A 23,985-nucleotide genomic window follows, 5' to 3' on the forward strand; every position below is an offset into this window, starting at 1 on the left:
ATGCTAGAAAATCCTGCGCCCTTTTCATTGAAATTTTCTTCCCCATGACAGATTCCTCCAAGGAAAGATCCTCCAACATAGCCCCCTCTCTTCATCCCCACCCCCAAACAAAATAAAATCCCCCTGAAAACGTCTGTACACTTCCCAATAACCATTACTATATGTAAACACTGGTCAACGTTTGTAACTTACAGCCCCTCCCCCAGGGATTGTGGGGGAGCAAGTCATCCCCAAAGACATAGTTATTATGTTTTTCGACTATGTTGAACAAAATGGCTATCTCAAAATTTTGATCCGTTGACTTTGGGAAAAAGAATGAGCGTGGGAGGGGGCCTAGATGCCCTCCAATTTTTTTGGTCACTTAAAAAGGGCACTAGAACTTTTCATTTCTGTTAGAATGAGCCCTCTTGTGACATTCTAGGACCACTTGGTCGATACGATGTCCCCTGGGAAAAAAAACAAACAAATAAACACGCACCCGTGATTTGTCTTCTGGCAAAAAATACAAAATTCCACATTTTTGTAGATAGGAGCTTGAAACTTCTACAGTAGGGTTCTCTGATACGCTGAATCTGATGGTGTCGTTAAGATCCTATGACTTTTAGGGGGTGTTGTCCCCTATTTTCTTAAATAAGGCAAATTTTCTCAGGCTCGTAACTTTTTGATGGGTAAGACTAAACTTGATGAAACTTATGTATTTAAAATCAGCATTAAAATGCGATTCTTTTGATGTAGCTATTGATATCAAAATTAAATTTTTTACAACTAAAACTATGGGGATACTCTTTTTATCAAGTTATTTTCTATTATTTTTGAAAGTGTTAGGGCTGAACAGCAAAAAATTAAGATAAGCAAATTTAAAAAGTACCATAGCTTCCTTTATTATTAGTAAAGACAGCGGATGCAGTATTAAAGTAAAAAGAAGAATAGCCAAGGCCCAAGGTGTTTTTTTCATAGTTGAAATTTCTTTTGGCAAAATAGATAGATAAATTCTTCGAGCCACGCTTAGAATACTGAAAGCTATAGTGATGACAACTCATTGTCAGCATGGTCAAGCATGGTCAGCATACGTGTGGAATTCAGAAGAAGGAGGAGGATTTGTTAGGTTTTTCCATAGGAATTGTCTACGGATAATTTTGAGAACCCGTTTGACTGATAGTATTTCAAATAGCAAGCTATACAGAAAATGTGGGTCTGTTCCACTTTCTAGGGTTATAATGAGAGAAAAAAAAATCGAGATCACTAGGGCACATTTAGCGGATGAAAGATAACAGATTTCCAAAGATCGTCATCGCCATCAAAGTTTGGCCATCCACCTAGGGCCAAACTTTAAGGAGATATTCCCCTAATGGGTAGAAAGAGGTAGTAAGGATGTATTTGAAGGGAACTGGGACTACTCGAAAGGTGATAAAGAAGGAATCTCTGAATTCAAATGGTTGTATCTACATTTTTCTTATTGTATGTAAATCTGAAATTAACAAAAAAATGTGGCACTAACTACCAAGTTCTCCTGTACAGTATAACAATAAAAGAGAAAAGTTAACAAAAGGTTCCAAACCACCTTACTCATATAAACATCTCTCATGCCTTATTTAGTCCCATGCCCAGGATTTTGACCCCAGGTGCCCTGAGTACGTGGGAAGGGGTCAGGGACTAAAGTATTTTCCGGTATGGGTTGTACACCTTTTTATATTCCTATTGATATTGTGATTTTGCTAAATTGAAAAGGAATGGGGGCTAGGATGGCATTAAAAAAAAAAAAAAATGGAAACTAACTATTTTATTGAACAGCAGTAATTTTTTGGGATAAAGAACTTCGAGATGTCAGACATAGGTGATTTTTTATATAGTTTACAAAACATATATTGGTGGTGGGGGGCTTGGTGGGGCGCTTCGCGCCCCCAAGCCCCCCGCGCGCGTAAGTCGTTACGCGCCATTGTAGTTGTGTCCCTGTGTCCCACCTGTGAATAGAGATAGATATATATATAATATATATATATATATATATATATGTTTTTAACTACGTAAAACATGCGAATATACAATATTCTTCGCTGTCCCATTGTCTGTGCATATAAATAGATTGTCAGGTTTACTGACTCTTGAACATGCAACATATAATTGTCCATGGGAAAAACAATCCGTATTCAGATCTATGCCTCATTGTTCTAATGATGTGTCCCTGTGTCCCGGTCGTCATTTATATTCCCTGTGTACCGGTCGTCATTTGTGTCCCGGTGTCCCAGTTTGTAATTTCTCTTTGAGTGTCCTGGTCGTCATTATATTCCCTGTGTCCCGGTCGTCATTTGTGTCCCGGTCTGTAATTTCTATTCGAACAATCCCTGTGTCCCAGTCGTCATTTATATATCCCACCTGTGCCCCCGGCGTCCCCGTTGTAGTTGTGTCCCTGTGTCCCGGTCGTCATTTATATTCCCTGTGTCCCGGTCGTGATTTGTGTCCGGGTGTCCCAGTCTGTAATTACTCTTCGAGGTTCCCGGTCGTCATTTATATTCCCTGTGTCCCGGTCGTCATTTGTGTCCCGGTATGTAATTTCATCAGTTGACAAACATGACGTCAGTCGACAAACAACTTCATGACGCATACAGCTCAATCCTTATAATGACGTCAGTCGACACACAAACATGACGTCACTCGACACACACACACACACACACACACAGACAACTTATTTTTATATATATATAGATTGTTTAGAGTGCATTTGGTGTTAATAATTGTCATATAATATACAAAAATGAAGCACAATTGAAAAAAAAATCTCAGCTAAATCCATGAGCGAGAACTCTTCCTATGAATAGCCTGAAAAATATTATTATCGCTCTGCCGTAAAATTATAAAAAATGTCATATGCACCTTTATGTTTTGATCGCGATGAAATTACAAAAATACTTACCTGGAATATACTTTTTATATTCACTACCTCCGAAACCACGGTTGGCATATAATTTTAAGAGTATAGGGCGGATTCCATGAAGGTTTGGTAGCCATTCGACAAGTCCTGTTTCTTCATTTAAGGCAACCACAGAATACGTCCTGATATAAAGGTCCCTTCGTCTCGTTTCTGTATCACCACGAAGCAAACGATTTACAACCTAAAAAATAAAAGTAAATAGCAAACAAGAACTAAAAATTCTTAGCTAGTAATTTTTTTTGATAGGGATGAATAACAAAAAAAAAAACTACAAACTTAACATTAAAATACTATTTCACCAAGCAATTAACAACCTAAAAATACGGGGAAACAACCAACAAAACTGTTAATTCTTTAAAAGAAAAATAATAGGTGGTGTGGACATCTCACATTTAACTTGTACCACAGAAGTACACTTACACAACCAGCCAAAAAAGAAAAAAAACATTTTTTTTTCAGTTTGCTTTTTCATTTAGTTTCAGGGAAGGAGAAGGTGGAGTAGTTAACTTTCGAAACTCCAGTTACAATCACACACCTCTTTCAAACTTTTTCTAACAAATAACGACCAAAAGAAAAATGGACGGTCCAAATTAGCAGCTAAAGAATTTATTTAGTTAAAAAAGACTAATTAACCTAAGAAGCAACTCTTCGTAGCTTTAAAGGTGATATACTTCCTCTAAATGTCTCCTATGCTATATTCATTATTGACGACAAAACAAGTGCTGATAACAAGCTCACCCTATTGAATTCCATAACTCGCGCATCTTTTCTAAGGTCATCCTTGGGTTTTGCCATCATTGAGTACTTTTTGCCATCACTGCACACAAATTTAAATTTCTTCGGTCGTTGCAAAGATGCTAAGACTTCAACTTCGTCGTCCATGCCTAAAAATTAGAATTACATAGGGACACAGTGGACACACAGTCACCATGAACATTATAGGCGGGACAATTCTCAAAACAAATTATTTCAAACCCACTAACAAAACATAAGAAAAAAAACCAGGGCACCGAAATAAAAAAAATTAAACTCAAGTAACATCTTAAGATAAAACCAAAAGAACAATTGCAAAAAGACACAAATATTTTCATTCCAACTTCTGGGAGGAATATCAACAGCATATCGATGGAGACTTACTTGGTAAATAATTTCTTAGACTACATTGCTTTTCCATTTACAAAAAATTAAGGAAGAAAAACGGGTTTTAATTTCAACAAAGCAATGAACAAAAATAAAAACAAAACTACAAATCATATATATATATATATATATATATATATATATATATATATATATATATATATATATATATATATATATATATATATATATATATATATATATATATATATATATGTATATATTCCAAATATTTTGGCCCCACGTTCAGGAGCCTTTCTCAACAGAAAAACAAGAGCTAAGAGCTCATAAGGCACTTGTGACGAGGCTGGAAGAGCCAAGAGCCAAGAGCTCATATGGTATGAGCTCTAACAAAATTCTAAGAATCAATAGATTGATTCAAAAGGAAAATCAGAGGCTTAATGCCGGCCAGGATTTAAAATAAGAGCTCTGAGTCACAAGATCATTCTAAATATCAAAATTCACAAAGATCCGATCACCCACTCGTAAGTTATAAATACCTCATTTTTTTCTAATTTCTCCTCTCCCTTCAGCCCCCCAGATGGTCGAATCGGGGAAAACGACTTTATCAAGTCAATTTGTGCAGCTTCCTGACATGCTTTCCAATTTTCATCGTCCTGGCACGTCCAAAAGCACCAAACTCGCCAAAGCACTGAACCCACCCCTAACTCCCCCAAAGAGAGCGGATCTAGTACGGATATGTCAATCACGTATCTCCGACATTTGCTTATTCTACCCACCAGGTTTCATCCCGATTTCTCCACTCTAAGCGTTTTCCAAGGTTTCCGGTTTCCCCCTCCGACTCCCTCCAATGTCAACAGATCTGGTCGGGATTTGAAATAAGAGCTCTGAGACATGAGTTCCTTCTAAATATCAAATTTCATTAAGATCATTAAGGTCACCCGTTCTTAAGTTAAAAATACCTCAATTTTTCTAATTTTTCTAAATTAACACCCCCCATCTCCTCCAAAGAGAGCAGATCCGTTCCTATTATGTCAATCACGTATCTATAGCTTGTGCTTATTCTTCCCATCAAGTTTCATCCCGATTTATCCACTTTAGCGTTTTCCAAGATTTCTGTTTCTCCCCTCCAACCCCCTATGTCCCCGGATCCGATTCGAATTGAAAATGGAGCATCTGAGACATAAAATCCTTCTATATATCAAGTTTCATTAATATCTGATCACCATTCGTATGATAAAGATACCTCAATTGTCACGTTTTCCAAGAATTCCGGTTTCCCCTTCAACTCCCCCCAATGTCACCAGATCTGGTCGGTCTAAAGCACAAGATCCTTCTAAATATCAAATTTCAATAAGATCTGATCACCCGTTCGTAAGTAACAAATATCTCATTTTTTCTAATTTTTCCGAATTACTCCCCTCTCCCCCAACCCCACCAAAGGGAGCGGATCCAGTCCGGTTATGTCAGTCACGTATCTTGGACTTGTGCTTATTCTTCCCATCAAGTTTCATCCTAATCTCTCGCTTTAAGCGTTTTCCAGGATTTCTGCCCCCCCCCCAATGACGCTGGATCGGGTCGGGATTTAAAACAAGAGATCTGAGTGGAGAGGTCCTTCTAAATATGAAGTTTCATTAAGATCCGATCACTCCTTCGCAAGTTAAAAATACCTCGTTTTTTCCAATTTTTCGGAATTAACCCCCCCCCCTAATTCCCCCCAAATAGAGTGAATCCGTCCCGGTTATGTCAATCACGTATCTAGTACTTCTGCTTATTTTCCCCCCAAGTATCATCCCGATCCCTCCACTCTAAGGGTTTTCCAAGATTATAGGTCCCCCAACTCCCCCCAATGTCACCGGATCCGGTTATGTCAGTCACGTATCTTGGACTTGTTTTTATTCTTCCCACCAAGTTTTATCCTGATCTCTCCGCTTTGAGTGTTTTCCAAGATTTCCAGCTCCCCCGACTCCCCCTCCCGATAACGCCGGATCCGTTCGGGATACAAAATAAGAGATCTGAGTTACGAGGTTCTTCTAAATATGAAATTATCCGATCATTCCTTCGTAAGTTAAAAATACCTCATTTTCTTCTCATTTTTCAGAATTATCCTCCCCCCCCTAACTCCCCCAGCTGGAGCGGATCCGTTCCGGTTATGTCAATCGCGTATCTAGGACTTCTGCTTATTTTTCCCATCAAGCTGCATCCCGATCCCTCCACTGTAAGCGTTTTCCAAGATTTTAGGTTCCCCCCAACTCTCCCCAATATCACCAGATCCGGTTGGGATTTAAAATAAGAGCTCTGAAACACGGTACCCTTCTAAATATCAAATTTCATTAAGATCCGATCACCCATTCGTAAGTTAAAAATACCTCATTTTTTCTATTTTTTCTGATTTAACCGTCCCCCCACTCCCCCCCCCAGATGGTCGAATCGGGGAAACGACAATTTCTAATTTAATTTGGTCTTGTTTCTGACACGCCTGTCAAATTTCATCGTCCTAGCTTACCTAGAAGTGCCTAAACTAGCAAAACCGGGACCAACAGACCGACAGACCAACTGACAGAATTTGCGATCGCTATATGTCACTTGGTAGATACCAAGTGCCATAAAAAGAAAAAGTACGACAAAAAGGGAAAAAAATGTTTTTTAAAACATAACACACACACACACACGCGAAGAAGAAGAAGAAAAAAGAAACTCACATTATAAACAACCTTAGTATAAGCACTGATGTTACAAAACTGATATTACGAAGTTTTGTAACATCAGTGCTGGAAGTTTCCTTATAATGTAAGTTTCTTATTTATTTATTGTTATTATTTTTTCTTCTTCTTCTTCGTGCGTTTAGTTGTAGCTTTTTTTTTTTTTTTTTGCGTGTGTGTGTTATGTATATATATATATATATATATATATTTAAATTAAACTACAGTTTTGTGTTTGTGTTGCGAGAGAAACAGTTTGGTTTTGTCCCGTTTTTTTTTTTTTTTTTTTTTTTTTTTTTTTTTTTTTTTTTTTTTTTTTTTTTTTTTTTTCCTATGCCGCCGATATCGGCTTATTCCTGGAAACTGGTAAGGGTCTAACCTGTGCGGTTCTTACGAAAAGTGTAGACCTCAGGCCGGATTGATGAATATGGCATTACATTTTGGAAAGCTCCGCAGAACTCTTGCCTGGGGCCAAAAAGGATGGTTTTTGCTTATACACGAGCCAGAGCCTATGGTGTGCGAAGTGAAGTGGAGTTATGTAGCCTATATCAGAGAGGAGTATCTGAAGTTGCGCAGCCAAGCTTTCGTTTCATCAAACCATGTTTCTGCTTTCGAGTGGAAAGCTCCGTTCTAGCAGGCAAGCAGGCAGGAACCAGTTTCAAATTGAAGATGGACTAAAATCTATAAGTGTTAAATTATAAGTGTTAAATATATGCGGCAGTTACCCGGACCCACAGCGAATATATCTTCTTTGAGTGATAAATCGAAAAATTTACAGAAGCAAAAAAGCGGCATTTTCCCACGGGCCCGGAAGTGCTGCCGTGATTTTCGCTGGGTTTATCATTTGTTTTTTCGGACTTGGATTTGAGGTAGAGAAATGTTATCAGATGTACCTCTTAAACTTTAAAAGTACTGTCATTGCTAAAGAAATTGGAGCTTATCCTTTGCTCCTTTCTAAGTGGTGACGTTATAAAGTTGGCCTACGGAAAAAAAAAAAAAATCAACTTTTGAACTAAGACAGATAGAATTTTTTTTTTCGACGACAATCGATAGCTCTTGATGAGCTGATCAAAGTATTCATCCATTTTTTGATACAAAAATTCCTTCACGAGATATACTAGTTTGAAAGTTTCAAGGGGTTGACAACTTCAGTAGTAGGGTACACACTGAAACCAAAATAAGCCGATACCAATTGTGAGACATCTAGAGGACTTGTAAGGAAAGGTCAGCTATTAGCTCATAATCATCTTCGGCAGTGAGGGGTTTGCAAATTTTGTTATTTGGTGTACCTATTATTTGTTTCCAGTGTATTTGATGATAAGACCGAGTTGGTTCCAGTGGTAAGACATGTAGGGGACTTGTAAGTAATAATCGTCTGTTAGGCTACAATCATAATTAGTGAAGAGGGGTTTGTAACTTTTGCTAGTTGGTGTAGCCTACCCATACTCACTGTAACCTAGAATTAGGTGTTTACGCAACGGGTACAAACGATAACGTAAAACGAGGCAGTTTCGTAATAATTAATAGAGTGTCATCTATGGTATTTTGATACTGAAAAGTGACGGATAGCTTTATAATACCAACTAGATTATATAAGATATTGTTCCAAGTCTTGATCCGTCACGATGTCTACGATTGAAAAGGTTAAGGTTCAACTGGCTGCAAAATCAATTTAGTCCCTTCTTTCGATATTCTTTTGTTATTGTTGTTTTTTCAACGCTGAGGAGTAGCTTTTGATCATGTGATTACTGATCGCGTTCTTCTTTGAACATAACGTTTTAAAAGCTTCGATAGGCTGACAACTTCAGCGTTTAACCGATAGCAAAGAAACAAAACCAAAGTGTTGCTCTCGCAACACTTTCTTCGGCGAAGCCGGACAAAGGTTGCCGCAACACTTCACGTTGCTCAGGCAACGTACGTCTACTTATTTTTGTTCATTGCTTTGCTGAAAGTAAAACCCGTTTTTTCTTCCTTAATTTTTCGTAGATTTATTTGGTGCTTATCAATCATCCATACCTCTTATTCAAGGACAGACAAATCAAGGTAATCGACTTGATACTTATCCGAAATAAACGTGGTTCATTTCTGTAGTAAATTATGTGGTAAATTATCTGTCCCATAAATTTAACGAATAAAAAGGGGGAAAAGCGGATGAAAGTTTACTAAATGTTTTCCAGAGAAATTGGCTACTGATTGTTCTGGGTACCCGACTGACTGATCGTATTTCAAACGTACGAAAAATTTAGTTCAATCCCGCTTTCTAGGGCTATAGTAAAAGAAAGGTTGAGATGGCTAGGCCACGTTCTGCGAAGGAAGGATGACAGATTGCCCTTTTCGGTCAACCTTTTAGGGCTAAACTGAAAGCAGGTCGTCCTCGTCAGGGGTGGGAGGGTATCATAAACAAAGATATAAAGGAAATGGGAGCTTCCTGGAAGGGTGTAAAGAGGGAGGCTTTGAAAAGATTGGGTCGGAGGAGGAGCGTACGTAGCTGTGTTGGACTCAGGCGGCTTGGTGCTGCGGTGAGGTATTATTATTAGTAGTAGTAGTAAGGGGTGAATTTTTAGGTGACAGAGACGGCTCAAAAACAAAAAGAAAATTGGTTTTGCTGGGTTGACATTCAGGTCCATGTTTGGGTAACTCTTGAGTAGAAGATTAATATTAACCTTTACTCAATGACTAAGGTTCCGAGCAGCAGCACATCGTCTGAATAGTATAATGGACTCAAGTTCATACCATATACAAAAAAAAACCACTGATAAATGTCAAGTAACGTTAGGTGTCGACACGTTCAATAGCACCGGACTCAACACTGATCTTTGCCGCAGGCCCCGATATAGCTTAATCACTGATGGAAGTTTTCTGTCAGACAATTTTGAATGAATTACTAAATCAAACGCGGCAGGTATGTCTATGCCACATACTAGCAGAGACCATCCATACTCCTGGGCTTTAGCTATAATACGCGTGAAAAGACAATGCACAGAACCTCGACCGAAACTATAACTGAGACTGAGCTGTCGTAATAACTTAGACACTTCTAGCTCTACTCATAATAACAGTCTTTCAAAAACGTTGATTAACGTGCTAGACACTGTGACAGATCTATAGCTAAAACAAAGGTTGCTATTCTTTTTTTTTTTCATAATTTTCAAAATAACAACAATGCAAAATGATTCCAGGAGTGTACTCGAATCAAAACCCATTCGGAATTACAAGGTAAGAGGATCAAGTAACAAAACAGAACCAATCCCAAGGTGTTCTACCAAAATTCTGCAAAAAAAAAAAAAAAACAGCCACTTTTCCTCTTTTTAACTTCGATTAATTAAGAAAACTTTTTCAACAAAACAAATTTTAAAAAAAAGAGCTCCAATAAGCTAAAAACAAGCAGAAATAAATTAAATAATCTTTCAATCGTAAAACTACCACAAATCACCATCAATAGATAAATGGACCAAAAAATGAACAGACAACCCCCTTGCCGTTTCAAAGACCAGCACATAATTTGCACTTTACTGAAAAAATAAATCGACTGTGGAATTTCAGTTTAATATACATATACTGATATTTATTTCTTGAAGTTTCTATAGTTTTTATTTATTAAAGTAAAAAGTAAAACATTTAAAATGTATTTTGTTTTTAGTAAAATTTCTAGCTATTACGGTGTAGAACAGCATTGCCTGTGATATTACTTATATCCCCTTTTGAAAACCTGTATGCATATAATTTTTTCGTTTAATTGAAACTCCCCCGAAACTTTCCCTAAAAGTTTCGACTTAATACTGTAGCGGTAGCATTAATACTTAAAAGTATACACATAGTGCCTTCTGGCTCCACCTTAATGGTCTTAGCTCGCGTAATAGCAATATTTTTAGTAGCAAGAATAGCACCATGCACGTAGCACCTTTGGTTTCTTCAACACCCCCTTCAACAAACGCTGAAAGTTTTAGCTTAATCCTATCAATCATTTCTGAAGCCTTTCTGATGCTTCCTCTTGATAATTTCCGTGGGCATAGTGTTCCGCCTATAATATTGCTGTTACGCCCTTTTGACAAATTGCATATAGATGGAGTGTCGTGATTAAGTCCACGCCCCCCCCCAAAATGAAACCTTGACAATTTCACCTTCATACCCTTAGGCGTAGTTGTAATAGTAATCACAGTAATAGTATTGGTATTAATAGTAGTAGTAATTAATCACAATAGCAGTAGTCTTAGCAGCAGCAGTAGTATTAACATAAAGCTTTTTAGTCAGTAGAACATCCCTATCATCAAGTACTGGAAGTTAATTTTAATACAATTAACGATTTTTATGGCATTGCCAATATGTCCTTTTGATAACCTGTTTGTTCATATACTTCTTGAAATTTCCATCTCAATGCCCTTAGCCTTTACAAGTAGTTTCAACAAAAGTAGTAGTAGTAGTAGTAGTAGTAAATGTAGCAGTGACAGTAGTAATAGTAGTGCACATATTGCCTTTCGGTAATGTGATCTTCCCCTTTAAGCATTCTCTGAAAGTTTCCGTTTACTTTTGACTATTTCCGGTTTCCAATCAAATAAGCCCGATCCAAAGTTTATACGACTATCCGTTCCATAAAAAAATTATACGCTCTGGGGCATAAATCACAGTTCTTGCCCTTGGGCTCCGGGGGTCGTGTCCCCCCCCCCGTAGACATTGTTATATACTCATTGGACCATGTTAAACAAAATAGCTATCTGGCAATTGCAATCGATACGTTTGGGAAAAAGAGGTATGTACGGGAGGGGGTATAGCTGCCCTTCATCACTTTTGACCCTTAAAAAGGAAACAGAACTATACCTTTCCAATCGATAGAGCCTTCTCAAAAGTTAACACGATCATTCCTTTCATCAGAACTTTATATGCCCCTGGGGCACAACTAAAACCCTTGCCTCATGAATCTGGAGGAATATAGCAACCCCAAAGGCCTTGTTATGTGATCTTTGAACTGTTTTTGAACAAGTGGCTGTCTGGAAATCTATCAGGTTCATTTCGGGAAAACAAGACGTGGGGGCTGCTGCCCTCCGGTCACTTTGAATTTTAAAAATAAAGCTTATGATTATTAGTCCAATGAGCCCCCTCCGAAGTTTATACGACCACCCTTTCAATAAAAGCCTTATATGTCTCCAGGACATAACTTACAACCCTTACCCGGGGGCTGTGGGGGGAGGGTTATCATCCTCTAAGACATATGTTCCGGACATTGCAACTACGCTGAACTAAATGGCTATCTCAAGATTTTGATTGGGTGTGTCTGGGGAAATAATGGGAGTGAGGGGGGGGGGCTGGTTGCCCTCCAATCACTTTTGACTATTAGAAAGGGCACTAGCCCTTTCAATTTCCAATCGACTGAGCCCCTTTCAAAGTTTCTACGATAACACGTTTCATTGGTAGTAGTAGTACCAATACTAAACTAGAACTTTTAATTTTTTACAAACGTTTTAATTGGTAAAAAATATACGTAACTTACGAATTAACTTACGTAACGAACTTCTATGTTCATATGTTTTTATTGCGTATATGAGGGGGTTCAACTCTCGTCGATACCTCGCTCTTTACACTAAAGCTTAGATTTTGTCCCAATTCCTTAAGAATGACCTCTGAGTCCCAAAGGCCGTAGAATAAATAGTTGAAATTACAAAAATACTTCAGCGTATAGAGTGAGATATAACGAGGAGGTAAACCCCTCATATGCGTAATAATTTTGTTCGTTTTGTTTTAATGCTGCTCCTTACTTTCAGTAGAAAAAACTTTCATATTTATTTTTCATTGTTTCTTCAAATAATGCTAGAAAATCCTGCGCCCCCTCATTGCAATAATCTTCCCACATGAGAAGTTTCTTCATGGAAATATCCTCCCACGTAACCCCCCTCAAATCTCCCCAATAAACCAAAAAAATCCTCCTGAAAACGTCTGTACACTTTCCAGTAATCATTACTATATGTAAACACAGGTCAAAGTTTGTAACTTGCAGCCCCTCCCACGGGGACTGCGGGGGAGTAAGTCATCCTCAAAGACATATTTAATAGGTTTTTCGACTATGGTGAATAAAATGGCTATCTCAGAATTTTGATCCGGTGGCGTTGGGGAAAAAATGAGAGTGGGAGGGGGCCTAGGTGCCCTCCAATTTTTTTGGTCACTTAACAAGGAACTAGAGCTTTTAATTTCCGTTAGAATGAGCCCTCTCGCAACATTCTAGGACCACTCAGTCGATACGATCACTCCTGAGAAAAAAAGCAACAAAAAAAAATAAACGAATAAACACGCACCCGTGATCTGTCTTCTGGCAAAAAATGCGAAATTCCACATTTTTGTAGGTAGGAGCTTGAAACTTCTATAATAAGGTTCTCTGATATGCTGAATCTGATGGTGTGATTTTCGTTAAGATTGTATGATTTTTAGGGGGTGTTTGCCCCTATTTTCTAAAATGAGGTAAATTTTCTCAGGCTCGTAACTTTTGATGGGTATGCGATTCTTTTGATATAACTATTGGTATCAAAATTCGATGTTTTAGAGTTTCGGTTACTATTGAGCCGGGTCGCTCCTTACTATACAGTTCGTTGCCACGAACTGTTTGAAACTGGAACTGAAGCCGTCAGGGTGGTTTTCATAGCGTTGGTAATTTCCATAAAGTACATGTCCAGTACCATAGAATCTGTCGCACCGTGCATGATTAATTAGAAGGACACTTTGGTTCTTATTCAGGATTATGTCAAAAATTTCCCTGTAAAGATTTGATTTCATATTGTTCCACTCGACCTTAGTGACTTACCCGCTTTGAGACCTCACTGAAGCATGGTTTAAGTTGGTTTTAAAATTAAAATTAAAAGTAAGACCAAAAGGATCATTCGTAGACCAAAAGGATCACACCAAAACAATTTACAAGAATGGTGACACCCAGTTCGAAATTAGCCATTAGGTGGTTAATATTATATGTGGCTCCTGCATTGTGAATATATATTTAAGAATTATCCTCATGCTTAACTCTGACTTTCTGCGGGAAAGTATGCCTCAATGATTGCTTTTGTGTGGCGTAGACATATTAGCCGGGTTTGACTCGGCGATTCATCCGAAAGACGTTTTGATTTTGCTGGATCAAGCTAGTTTTGATTACATTAAACTTAATAAATTCCACGTATATTTTGAATCAGCATAAACATTCTTCTTTTGGGGTAGCCTACTGCTGCAGTATTATGGTTTTGGTATTCTAATAGATTTGTTTATGTTAAACTGTCTGCCAGCCCCAGGGGACTCCATCGCAAGACAGTAATCACAGGATTCAAAGTTTCGACCATTCATTGTGCAATCAACTTTAATTGCTTTCCTCCACTAGGCTTACCACGAACAGAGGATCACTTAACTTCATGTATAAACAATGCTTTTTGTGAAATTCTTCAAGCAACACAAAACCATCCCAGGTAAGTAGATATTCTTTCAGACACACAATGTTACATTGAATGTAAAAAAGCCTCACATAATCCAGTTTAATTGAGTCATGCCCAGAAATATTTGGGAAAAATGGATAAGATACCCATTTTCTGTAGGTTTTAGGGGCTGCTGAGGCTTTCCTTATTGGGATTTTCACTACAGAACATTTCATGCTATATGAGGGATGTATGTCGGGACCCTCTGGGTAAATGGCACACTTAACTGTGACGGACTGGGTATAACATCCATAAATTCCACATGAAATCAATCACTGATCGAGTTATCATTCTCAAGAGATTGATTATCTGGGCTGATCTATGAATTAGCTATTTGAATCAGTGAGAATAGAAAAAAAAGATAGCACACATGCTGTGCTAGCAAAAACGCTACGAAAAAAGCACTAGCAGGATCAAAGGATAAGCGCACTAAGTGTTGACGATTAGTGATTGAACAGAGTAATTCCAGTAGCGATACTAAAAAAAAAAAAAACAACCGGGCTGAAAAAATAGAACTTTCTAGACACTCTGCATATACATAAAAAAAAGATCCAAAACTGGAAAAAGTGCAAAAATACAGTTTAAATAGCTTAACTGGAAAAATTATTTCAATATTACATTTAATTCATATATTTTAGGAAAAAAAGAACATAATACGATTACTGGTGTCACCAACTTACAGGTATAACTAATGCAAACAATAACAACACTTTATTATCTGAGCGTCTTTTCTTATTTAGAAAATAAGATGAAATAAATAAAATAAAATGAAATAAGATGAAATAAAGTTTTGAATAAATGAAATAAATAAGTCAGAATTATAAAAGAGCTGCATCAAATTTTCATTAAAGAAAGAAAAAAAGTGCTTAGGCAGACATTTTCTCAAGGTCATAAAAAAAGCAGAAAACAACAATAGAAACGCTCTATGAAAACTCAAGATATGAATGAGTGAAATGAAAAAGGCAATACAACTTCTGACGTTATTAAACTGGTCATTTGGATGATAGTGACAAGACAAAAGTCTAATGCTGAAAAGAACTCTACCAAGCTCCTCACCTACGAGAAAACTACATAGTAGAATATGTACATTAAACAATTTTTAAAGAACAATTACTTATCTTATACTGGAAATAATTCCTATCTGCGGAAATGGTAGAATAAATTTCCTCATGTCAGAAATTTGATTCAAGACCCAATATTTTCTATTCAAATGAAATGAGATCTGCAGATGAAAGAAAAAAAACGAAAAATGAAGAACTTACCAATGATAAAGGTGTACTTATTTGGAAATGCAACGAAATCTTTATGCGATCCTGGCATTGTAGGTAGGGTTTCTGTCATGTTAGACTGAACTGGCAAAATAATTTGGCTAAAGTTGACACTGCTCAACATTTTTGGTAACTCCTTGAAAAGACTGTTAATGCTAAAGGTACTCCCATCAAACTTGGTTTCTGCAATTTCAATCAGTTTTTCAGTCAATTTTACGGCATCACTTATAAATTTGCTGAGTTCCGGCTTGTTTTCACAGGCGAGTTTTGCAATTTCAGCACACCTCTGGGAGCGCGATTTTTGTGTTGACTGTAATAAATTAAAAATCATTTGCAGTCAAAAGCAAAGCATTACCTCAAGAAAACACAATTTTTGAGCTGGAAAGTATTGCTTTCCGATCATGGTTAGTTAAAAAAAGGAGACATCTAGCCAATTCACAAACATACCTAACCCTTAAAATATGTTAAAATAGGGCTGAAAGCCGTATTGTTTAAAGTTTGACTTCGTTATTTATTGTAATTTGCCCCAGAATCTGTTATATATAATAGTCTGATGGCTTATCGCATTGCTTTGCCATATTATCTGGAATGAATTCTACACTCCTAGCAGGTATCTCAACACTACCTCCAATTCTATATTAATAAAACAATACTACTGATGGGGAGGAAAGGCCTTGGAGCCTTGGAATCCCGAAGGTTCGATTTGCTTCATTTTCCTATGTCTTTGTCTTTTTTTTCTTTTTTTTTACATTATTCAGACGGTATGCCGGCTCTCCAGTCATACCAATTAAAAATCTTCGCATAATCACAGTTCAAACAAGGCACAACATGTCCGCCCTTTTCGACAAAACTGATTAACAAATTCGTGGAATTTAGAAAATTCTGATAATTTTTCAAATTATCCTAGAATAACCGATGAATTAAAAAAATGTATTCCTATATTTTCAATTTTCGGAGAGAGAGGAGACAAGGGTTCTAGGATCTTCCATTGAGCCGACCAACCATAACGACTAAAAATACTTGACTTGGATTTTCACGAGCTGTGACATGTCTTTCTTTCTTCCTTAAATTGCATCAATGAGCCCTCTGTTTTATATGAGTCATTTACATAATTTGGAACCCTTACCCTTGGAGTTCACGAATTATGTCATAGCCTGGGAGTATATAAGGCGTTGAAGTGATATGAATGTCAGCTTCAGTCCTTAGATTGGACACTTGAACTTTTTAGATGTAACTGCGCAAGTCCTACACCAAGCTGTAACGACCAACTGTTCCTACATGAAGTTGGAAAAATAAAAGAAAAAATAAGCCTAAATAATAAGCCTATGAAAAAATAAGCCTAAAATATTAATCCTATGATACCGTAAAGCCGTCTTTAATTTTGACTACAAAATCTTTAAAATATTTGAAAGAGTTTATCCATAACAGTCCTTTGATGATAATCGTTTGGTATTCATTTTATTATTTTACAAATTTACAACCCAAAAGTCTCTGTATTCTATAGAAACAAAACACTTTTCAATATCAAATACGATCTAGAATCTGACACTCCCTGCTTTTGATAATACAGTACGTTTTAGCAGTCCAGGAGTTCCGTACCTGGAATCTACTTTGGCTCAAATATTGGTATCGTAAGAACTTCTCTCTCGAGGAGGGATAACCCTAAGGTGAAAACACTGACTCTAAACTCTAAGGTGAAAACACTGACATAGTTTATCTTATTTTAGCTTCAGCCGACTTTTTTGCAGCGATAAGTCAAACATTAGCATTAGTAGCATTTTGCTGTTCGTGCCAATTATGATTACTTATTTTAAAAAAAGAATTAAAAAGACAAAACCTAACTGAGTTCTGTTCTTCCTGTTTCGTAAAGTGCCATTCAGAAGCCAAAACGATTAACCCCACAAGATAAACCACAGACAAATCAAATATTTAAAAATGTGATATTTAAATACTGAAACATTTTTACTGTAAAACTTCAAACATCTAGAGGAAAGCATGTTCAATTTTTTTTCTGTGTGTTAGCTTATATGTTTTACAATTGTGCTGAGAAAATCATAAGAAATATTATAGTATAGACTCCAAACATCTAGTCTTCATTGGTTCCACTTTTTTTGTCACTTTTAAAGTGTCCATAATTATTTCTATGGAATACTATAATAAGAGTCTAAAGTTGATATTTTTCTTTTTCAAAGGGAGTGAAAGTTGAGGAGAATTCAACAACAACAGACGACTTGAAGGAAAACTATAGGAATATACAGGGATTTCTCTATCAATACAGAACTCCCTAAATCATAAGATATTGTAAATGCCAAAACTTAAACGCTAACCGGAAAATTTTTGTACTTAGATCCAAAAATCTTCAAAAAACTTGAAGAAAAGAGGTTAAATCATTCAGCTTCTGAATGGCTTATAGTAGTAGTTCAAAAGAGTAAAAGGCTTACCTTCATCATAACCATCATTTGCCAAACTGACTGCTGAGGATAATCTCGCAGAGTTTTTGCAAGAAGGATTTTTAAGGCATCCCATACATCAGGATTAGGATGACATGTCCGAGACAGCATTTGCGACAACGCTGTTAACAGCTTATAAGTTGGCAGCCTTTTGGCCAAAACGTTCTTTGTCAAATCATTAACTTGAGAGAGAACTTTCTTACAATTCAAACGAGCATTCGACTCGGGCATTTCACACACTCTGGCTCCCAAATCTAACCAAATGGATAAAAATCGTGGCAACGACCGGTATATAAATGAAGATCCATGTTCTAATGATTTGGCGAGGTAATTACAAGTATAGTTGAGGTACTGCCAGCTTTTATCTCTATCTTCTTGGGAATGGTAGGTTCGGTCATAAAAAAGCCCCATTTCAAAAAGACTTTCTTCTGATGTTTGATTGATTGCCACAGCTTCTTTATAAAGTGCAACGAGTCCACTAAAATCTAAGGAGTCCGTAGCGTCCATGTATTTTGCCAGCAAAAGTTTGGACTCAGCTGCAAGCCTTCGGGAGTCTGATATTGTTTTGTCTGCCTTTAGTTGGTTAACATCAGGAAAATGGAAAGATATCCCAGTCTGAAGTTCTTTAATTGCGTCACTCTGTCGCCCACACATCCACTGCCATTTAACTTTTTCTAGCATGAGCTTTGGAGGAAGGATAGAAAGTGTGCATTCAGCTTCCAGAATGTAACTAAAATAAAAATTTTCAACATTTGTGAGAAATGTTATAACATGAAAATCGCATTTTAGATCATTGCAAGGATTGAAACGATAGATGACAGAGAGAACAAGGGAGAAAAACAGGAGATGGAGAGCGAGAGAGAAAAAGAAAGAGAGAATGAGAGAGAAATAAAGAAATCAGTCCTTAATTTGCGTCTCGTACAAAGCTTAAATCCTGAATTCAAGTAAGGTTTATGGTGTTCCGTACTGTCTGCGTCCCAAGCATGGCATTATAAAAACACAGGATTACTTCAAGAAGTTAAAACGTAACAAAGACTACAAAAAGACTTCGCTTTTTGTCATGTTGAGGAACTATTGAAAGCTTTTTTTTGCTTTTTAGTTTCTTTTTAGGTTTACATGTTTTCAAAAGGTAGACAATGACAATAAAAATAATGAGAAAAGAAGTTTACCTCAACGCTCTCTGTGACTGTCCAACTTTTCTGGCTAATCTAATACAGGAGGATAAGTTAGCAGCCATTTCCGCTTCTAGTGCAGAAGGAACATCGAATTTCAACGATTTGACCTTTTCTTCAATAAGTTTCAAGGCAACTCTTTGGACATTCATCATCGGTTCTAATACTCTTACAGTTGTCTGAGTTATTTCTCGTCGCTTGCTCCAAGATTTCAAAAGGACAAAGAAATCAACAATGTTAAAATCACTTCTAGAAACCATAGACGATATGAAGTCTAGGGCCATACGTAGATCTACAACGACAGCCAATTTAGCCACATCGGGATAAGCTCGCTGGTACCAACCTTTCTCAAATGTGGCAACTGTCATGTGGTCAAGTATTTTCGTTTCAAGCACAGACAAAGCTGTATTTACAGACAGAAAATCTTCTTTTTTCCCAGCTAATAATGCCACACCTATGCAATCACCCCAAGAGAGGCAAGTTTCTTCTCTATTTATTTCATCTAGACCTTGCCAATTTCCAAGTCTCCATAAGGCTTCTGATTTGTATTCACGAAGATAGGGTCCCTCTTCAGGCGGATTACATTTCAAGAACTCCAACACAGCGTCAGGCTGATTTAATTCTAAGTAGCACTTGGCTATGCGTTCTTTCATTTCAAGTTCATTACTTTCATGGTTGCCGGTATTTGAATTGCAGAGCTTGGCACGTAGAGCAGCAATTGCACTTTGATAATCGCCTATTGCCTCATAGGTACGAATTGTAACATCAACTGATGACTTAGGAACAAGTGCTGCTGCTCCAATGACGCCATCTGTTTCATCCAAAGAAACATACAATTCTTGAAGAAATGCAGCTTTTTTCTCTTTCTGGTCTGGATGCTTCATTAAATAGGATTCTAGATGCTTAACGGCACGAGCAAAGGCCCCAGCACGTGCAGCTGATTCGGCCAGCTTCTCGTCAGCAATTCGCTCAACAAATTGTCTTATCTTTTGGTAGGAAGGATCCCTTTTCAGAAGTTCCTGAGTGGTTTGATTCTTCTTGGGTGCGACAGCAGACTCCTTGGCTGATAGCAGTGAATTTAAGTGATCTAGAATCAGAAAAATTGTTAGTATACTTGCTGGACATGCAGAGTTGTGGCTGATAACGGCAGTTATTTCATCACAGAGTTGGTCAGTAGCTTCTTGAGTATCTTCAAGGATAAGTTGTACAACAACGTGGGGAACCAAAAATATTTGAATGGTAGAGCTTTTCTTCAAGGCTGGAACTACTGAGGAAAAAACTTTCTTGGGGAACTCAGATTTGACCTTAAAAAAGAAATAAATTAGTTACGCCTCAAGTAAACTACAGGGTTTTCTGGCTAATCTAATACAGCAAGATAAGTTAGCAGCCATTTCCGCTTCTAGTGCAGAAGGAACATCGAATTTCAACGATTCTAAGTTAATTTACTTTCTAAGTTAAAGAGACTGATCCTGCGAACACTGAAAGTTTTTATTTCGATTTTAAATATTAATTGCCTCCTTTCATAGTTTACTTTTTGGGACCTCAAATTATACTTAATTGGTTTCTTTCCTCCTTGAAAATAGTTTTACATATTTACTCTTATTAAGGAATACTCGTATTTACAGTAAGCACAATATTTTAAAGTGGATTTGGAAGTGACATTTATAAGGTAATTAGATCGATTCTGGATTTATTTTGTAGCAATTCCAGGGGGAGAGCTTAAACCCCCGTGCAGGTAATTGTGACGTATACATTATTTCGTTTAATTGACATTTTTAAGAGCCATTTTCTTTTAACTACAACTTGTTTTACTATTCATTTTTCTAATTTATTTGGCTAATTTATATTTATTTAATATAACGATTGGCTAGGTTTGTCTGTCAGTCTGTAAGTCGATACGGTAAAGCTATTTAGATAGATTCAAGGGTTTTCAATGGTTCTTTGGAATCAAGGATACTCCAGCTGGATCAAATATAAACCTAACGAACTACCAAGGGTCGATCACGAATTACTGATTTTTAGATTGAAACATCTTGATTGATTTCATTTGAAAGTCCGTACATAAAACATATTAAGGAAAGAGCATAAATAATTATAATAGAGGAAGAATCGACAAAAAAGACAACTTACACTAACAAAAAAAGACAACAGTATGTAAGTGCAGCCTAGTACAATGGAAAAACAAATTAAAATAAAGGAAAAGAATGACTAAGTTCCAAATAAAAAAAGAACAAGAAACTATGGGTGAACTGTAATTTCCTTTATGTTTCTCGCAAAGATTTTTCTGATTTCTCGGTCAGCTGTGAAGCATATTGTGGTGAAAGGGAAGAAGGTTTGACAAATTTTTGCTTCATCAGTTTCAGTGATTATCTCCGGCAAAGGCATAACATTCAGGATATCAGAGAGCGTAACGCCGTTGTAAAGACCGTCAAAATAAAAACAGTTGGAGCGAAGTTTATCGGAAATAATTACCTCAAAGGGGGCAGGTATTAAGTCAGAAATGAAAAAAAAATCAGAGTCTCGCAAGCGTGGAGATTCAAGTGCTTGTACAGAGGCCTAGGTATGAGACACGATCAATTGTCTTAATAACGGAGGCACCAAGGGATATAGGCTGTGAGGAGTAGTAATCCTATTAAAAATTCATTGTCAATGCCCTTACAAGATGTAAGTAAAAAACGGAGCACGGAAATAAAAAAACTAAAATCGAATACTAAAGATAAAAGTAAAAGGATACACTACAACAATTATCCACTTATTATCGTTCAAACCTCAAGAGTCAATCGTCTAAGCAGATAAAAAGAGCAACTTCCGATTTTCTTCATTGAACCTTATGTCGATAATACAGTGTAAGAAGTCAAAAGCTCTATGAAAGCCAGGGCGTAGCTCCTGTATTTTTATAGGGGCAAGAGGGCTTCATATCCGATAGTCAAGGGGCATGGGCTTTAATGGCTATATAATAATTTTATCTCCAAATTATTGGGAAACAAACGACACCCCTGATGAAAGCACAACAACTGTTTTAGAGTCAGAGCACTGACTCCTTCAACACAGTGGGACCTTTCTGACTGTACGAACAAATTTCTCGATGTGGCTGTTTTGTTGTTGTTTTCTATGGTGCTATTACAAATATAACCATAATTTGTTCGAAATCTATAAGAAAGTATATGAATTGCTCGGTAAACCAAGAAAATAACAACAAAACAAACAAAAAATACATTGTCAATCACAGGTAAATCCATCAAGATTCGGGAAGTCTACCACGTCCACCTTGTACGTTATAATGTGTCAAGCTCTCAGTACCTTAAGCCTAATTTACAGTATAAAGAAAAGAAAAAAAAGAACTAATTTCATCGCTTTTTATTTTGACAAACAATTCACATTCAGAGCAGATCGAGCCCACAAAAGAAATAACAGAAGAAATTGAAAACGAAGTTACATTACCAGTTCGCATATCAATATATCAATCATTTGGCAGTAGAGTATTTACTTTGTTTTGATTGACCTGCTACCCCCAAAATACTTTGACTATGCACGTACACACACGAGTCCTACTTTGAACATGACAACAACTTTAGTCAAAGAGTATGTAAAGCCTATAATGGAGGAAGAGAGAAAAAAGACAGCCAGAGAAAGCACCATCCAGCCAACTAATAATGTTTATTCTAGAACCTAATAAAATATCAGTAGAATAAATTTATTTTAAGCTTTTCTTTCACTTTTACTTACCATAAGGCTAAATATAAAAGATCTTCTGTGAACAAAAGGGCCCAGTAGGTTTACTAATGTATATTTTTTCCAAGTAGCCTATGTTTTGAACGATAACCAAGCCCTTCCTACTTAATAACCACTGAAAAAAAAAAAGTTTTAAAGCGGGAAGAATCCGTATACTTTCAGAAAATTACAGGAGTGATTAAAATGAACAAAAAATATTTTTTTTTAACTTTTTTTTTTATTTTTTAAAATTCATTCCTTTTGTTGAAGGAGTCAACATAGAAACTTTTGGAGAAAGCGTCCCCATTAAGATCGTTCCAAATCGAAGTACGATGTCGAACGAAGCTGCTCTTATAGCACTTTGTTCTCAACGCACACCATTAAGATAATTGGTTCAAGATGTATCCCTCCGTGTATGTCTTATTGATCACATTATGAGAAAGCTCTAAAGAAGGAGGCAACTTTATGCACCTCTAGAAGACAGCCATCGACACTGCATCAAACCTTTCACTAACAGACTGAAGATAGCCATAGGTAACGAGTGAGCCAGCCCATCTGGATCTTTTGAGGAGGTACTGACGATATTTTCGGAACACCAGTGTACAGGGGGCATCCATTTTCGGCTATGGGTCTGATGCAAGACTTGTAAAGTAGGATGATCAAGCTGAACTGTAGAAGTTTTTTGCATGGAAGAGTGGTACCAAAATTTCTTGTACAGGCAGTTTTTATGCGATCGAGATGGTTTTCGAAGAGAAATCTGTTGAGAAGCGGAATCTAGGAGACGAAACTCGTCTACTCTTTTTGGAACTTCAGACGCAAATATAAAGCTGGGGTCTATGCGTAGCGCATTCTGTCCAAATATCAGCAGCTCCTTTGTTTATAACGAATTTAATATAACTATCCATGCATCGGACCACTGTCCAATTTTCAAAAGATTTCCCCTGTCTGTAGGGAAGCACGGGTTGCTGACGGCTATACGTGTAGTGATGTCGTCAGCAAAGTGATGCAGAGGGCTTTTAAAATTCTACTGGGTAAAGCAGCACTGTCACTGGCCCCAGGACCTCTTTCTATATGTTTTTCACACTCCTTAAGCTCAGTATTAACGAATATCTATACTAGCAAAAGTAATATTTTACTTGTAAGCTCCCAAATCTAAGCAACTAAAATCAAATGCCGCACCTTCAATAATAGCAGCACGAGTCCAGTAAAT

At 37.0% G+C, this 23,985-nt stretch overlaps 1 protein-coding gene across 1 annotated transcript in view; it reads right to left on the bottom strand.

The window, feature by feature from the left end:
• Positions 1–23,985, bottom strand: part of LOC136031307 (serine/threonine-protein kinase atr-like) — a 76,721-nt gene that overhangs the window by 4,431 nt on the left and 48,305 nt on the right. Inside the window, 5 exon segments of the mRNA XM_065710763.1 lie at positions 2,915–3,113; positions 3,671–3,816; positions 15,437–15,752; positions 17,884–18,622; positions 19,062–20,368. Coding sequence (XP_065566835.1) covers positions 2,915–3,113; positions 3,671–3,816; positions 15,437–15,752; positions 17,884–18,622; positions 19,062–20,368 — 2,707 coding nt within the window.

This window comes from Artemia franciscana, chromosome 9 (genome assembly GCF_032884065.1).
Source record: "Artemia franciscana chromosome 9, ASM3288406v1, whole genome shotgun sequence".
NCBI lineage: Eukaryota > Metazoa > Arthropoda > Branchiopoda > Anostraca > Artemiidae > Artemia > Artemia franciscana.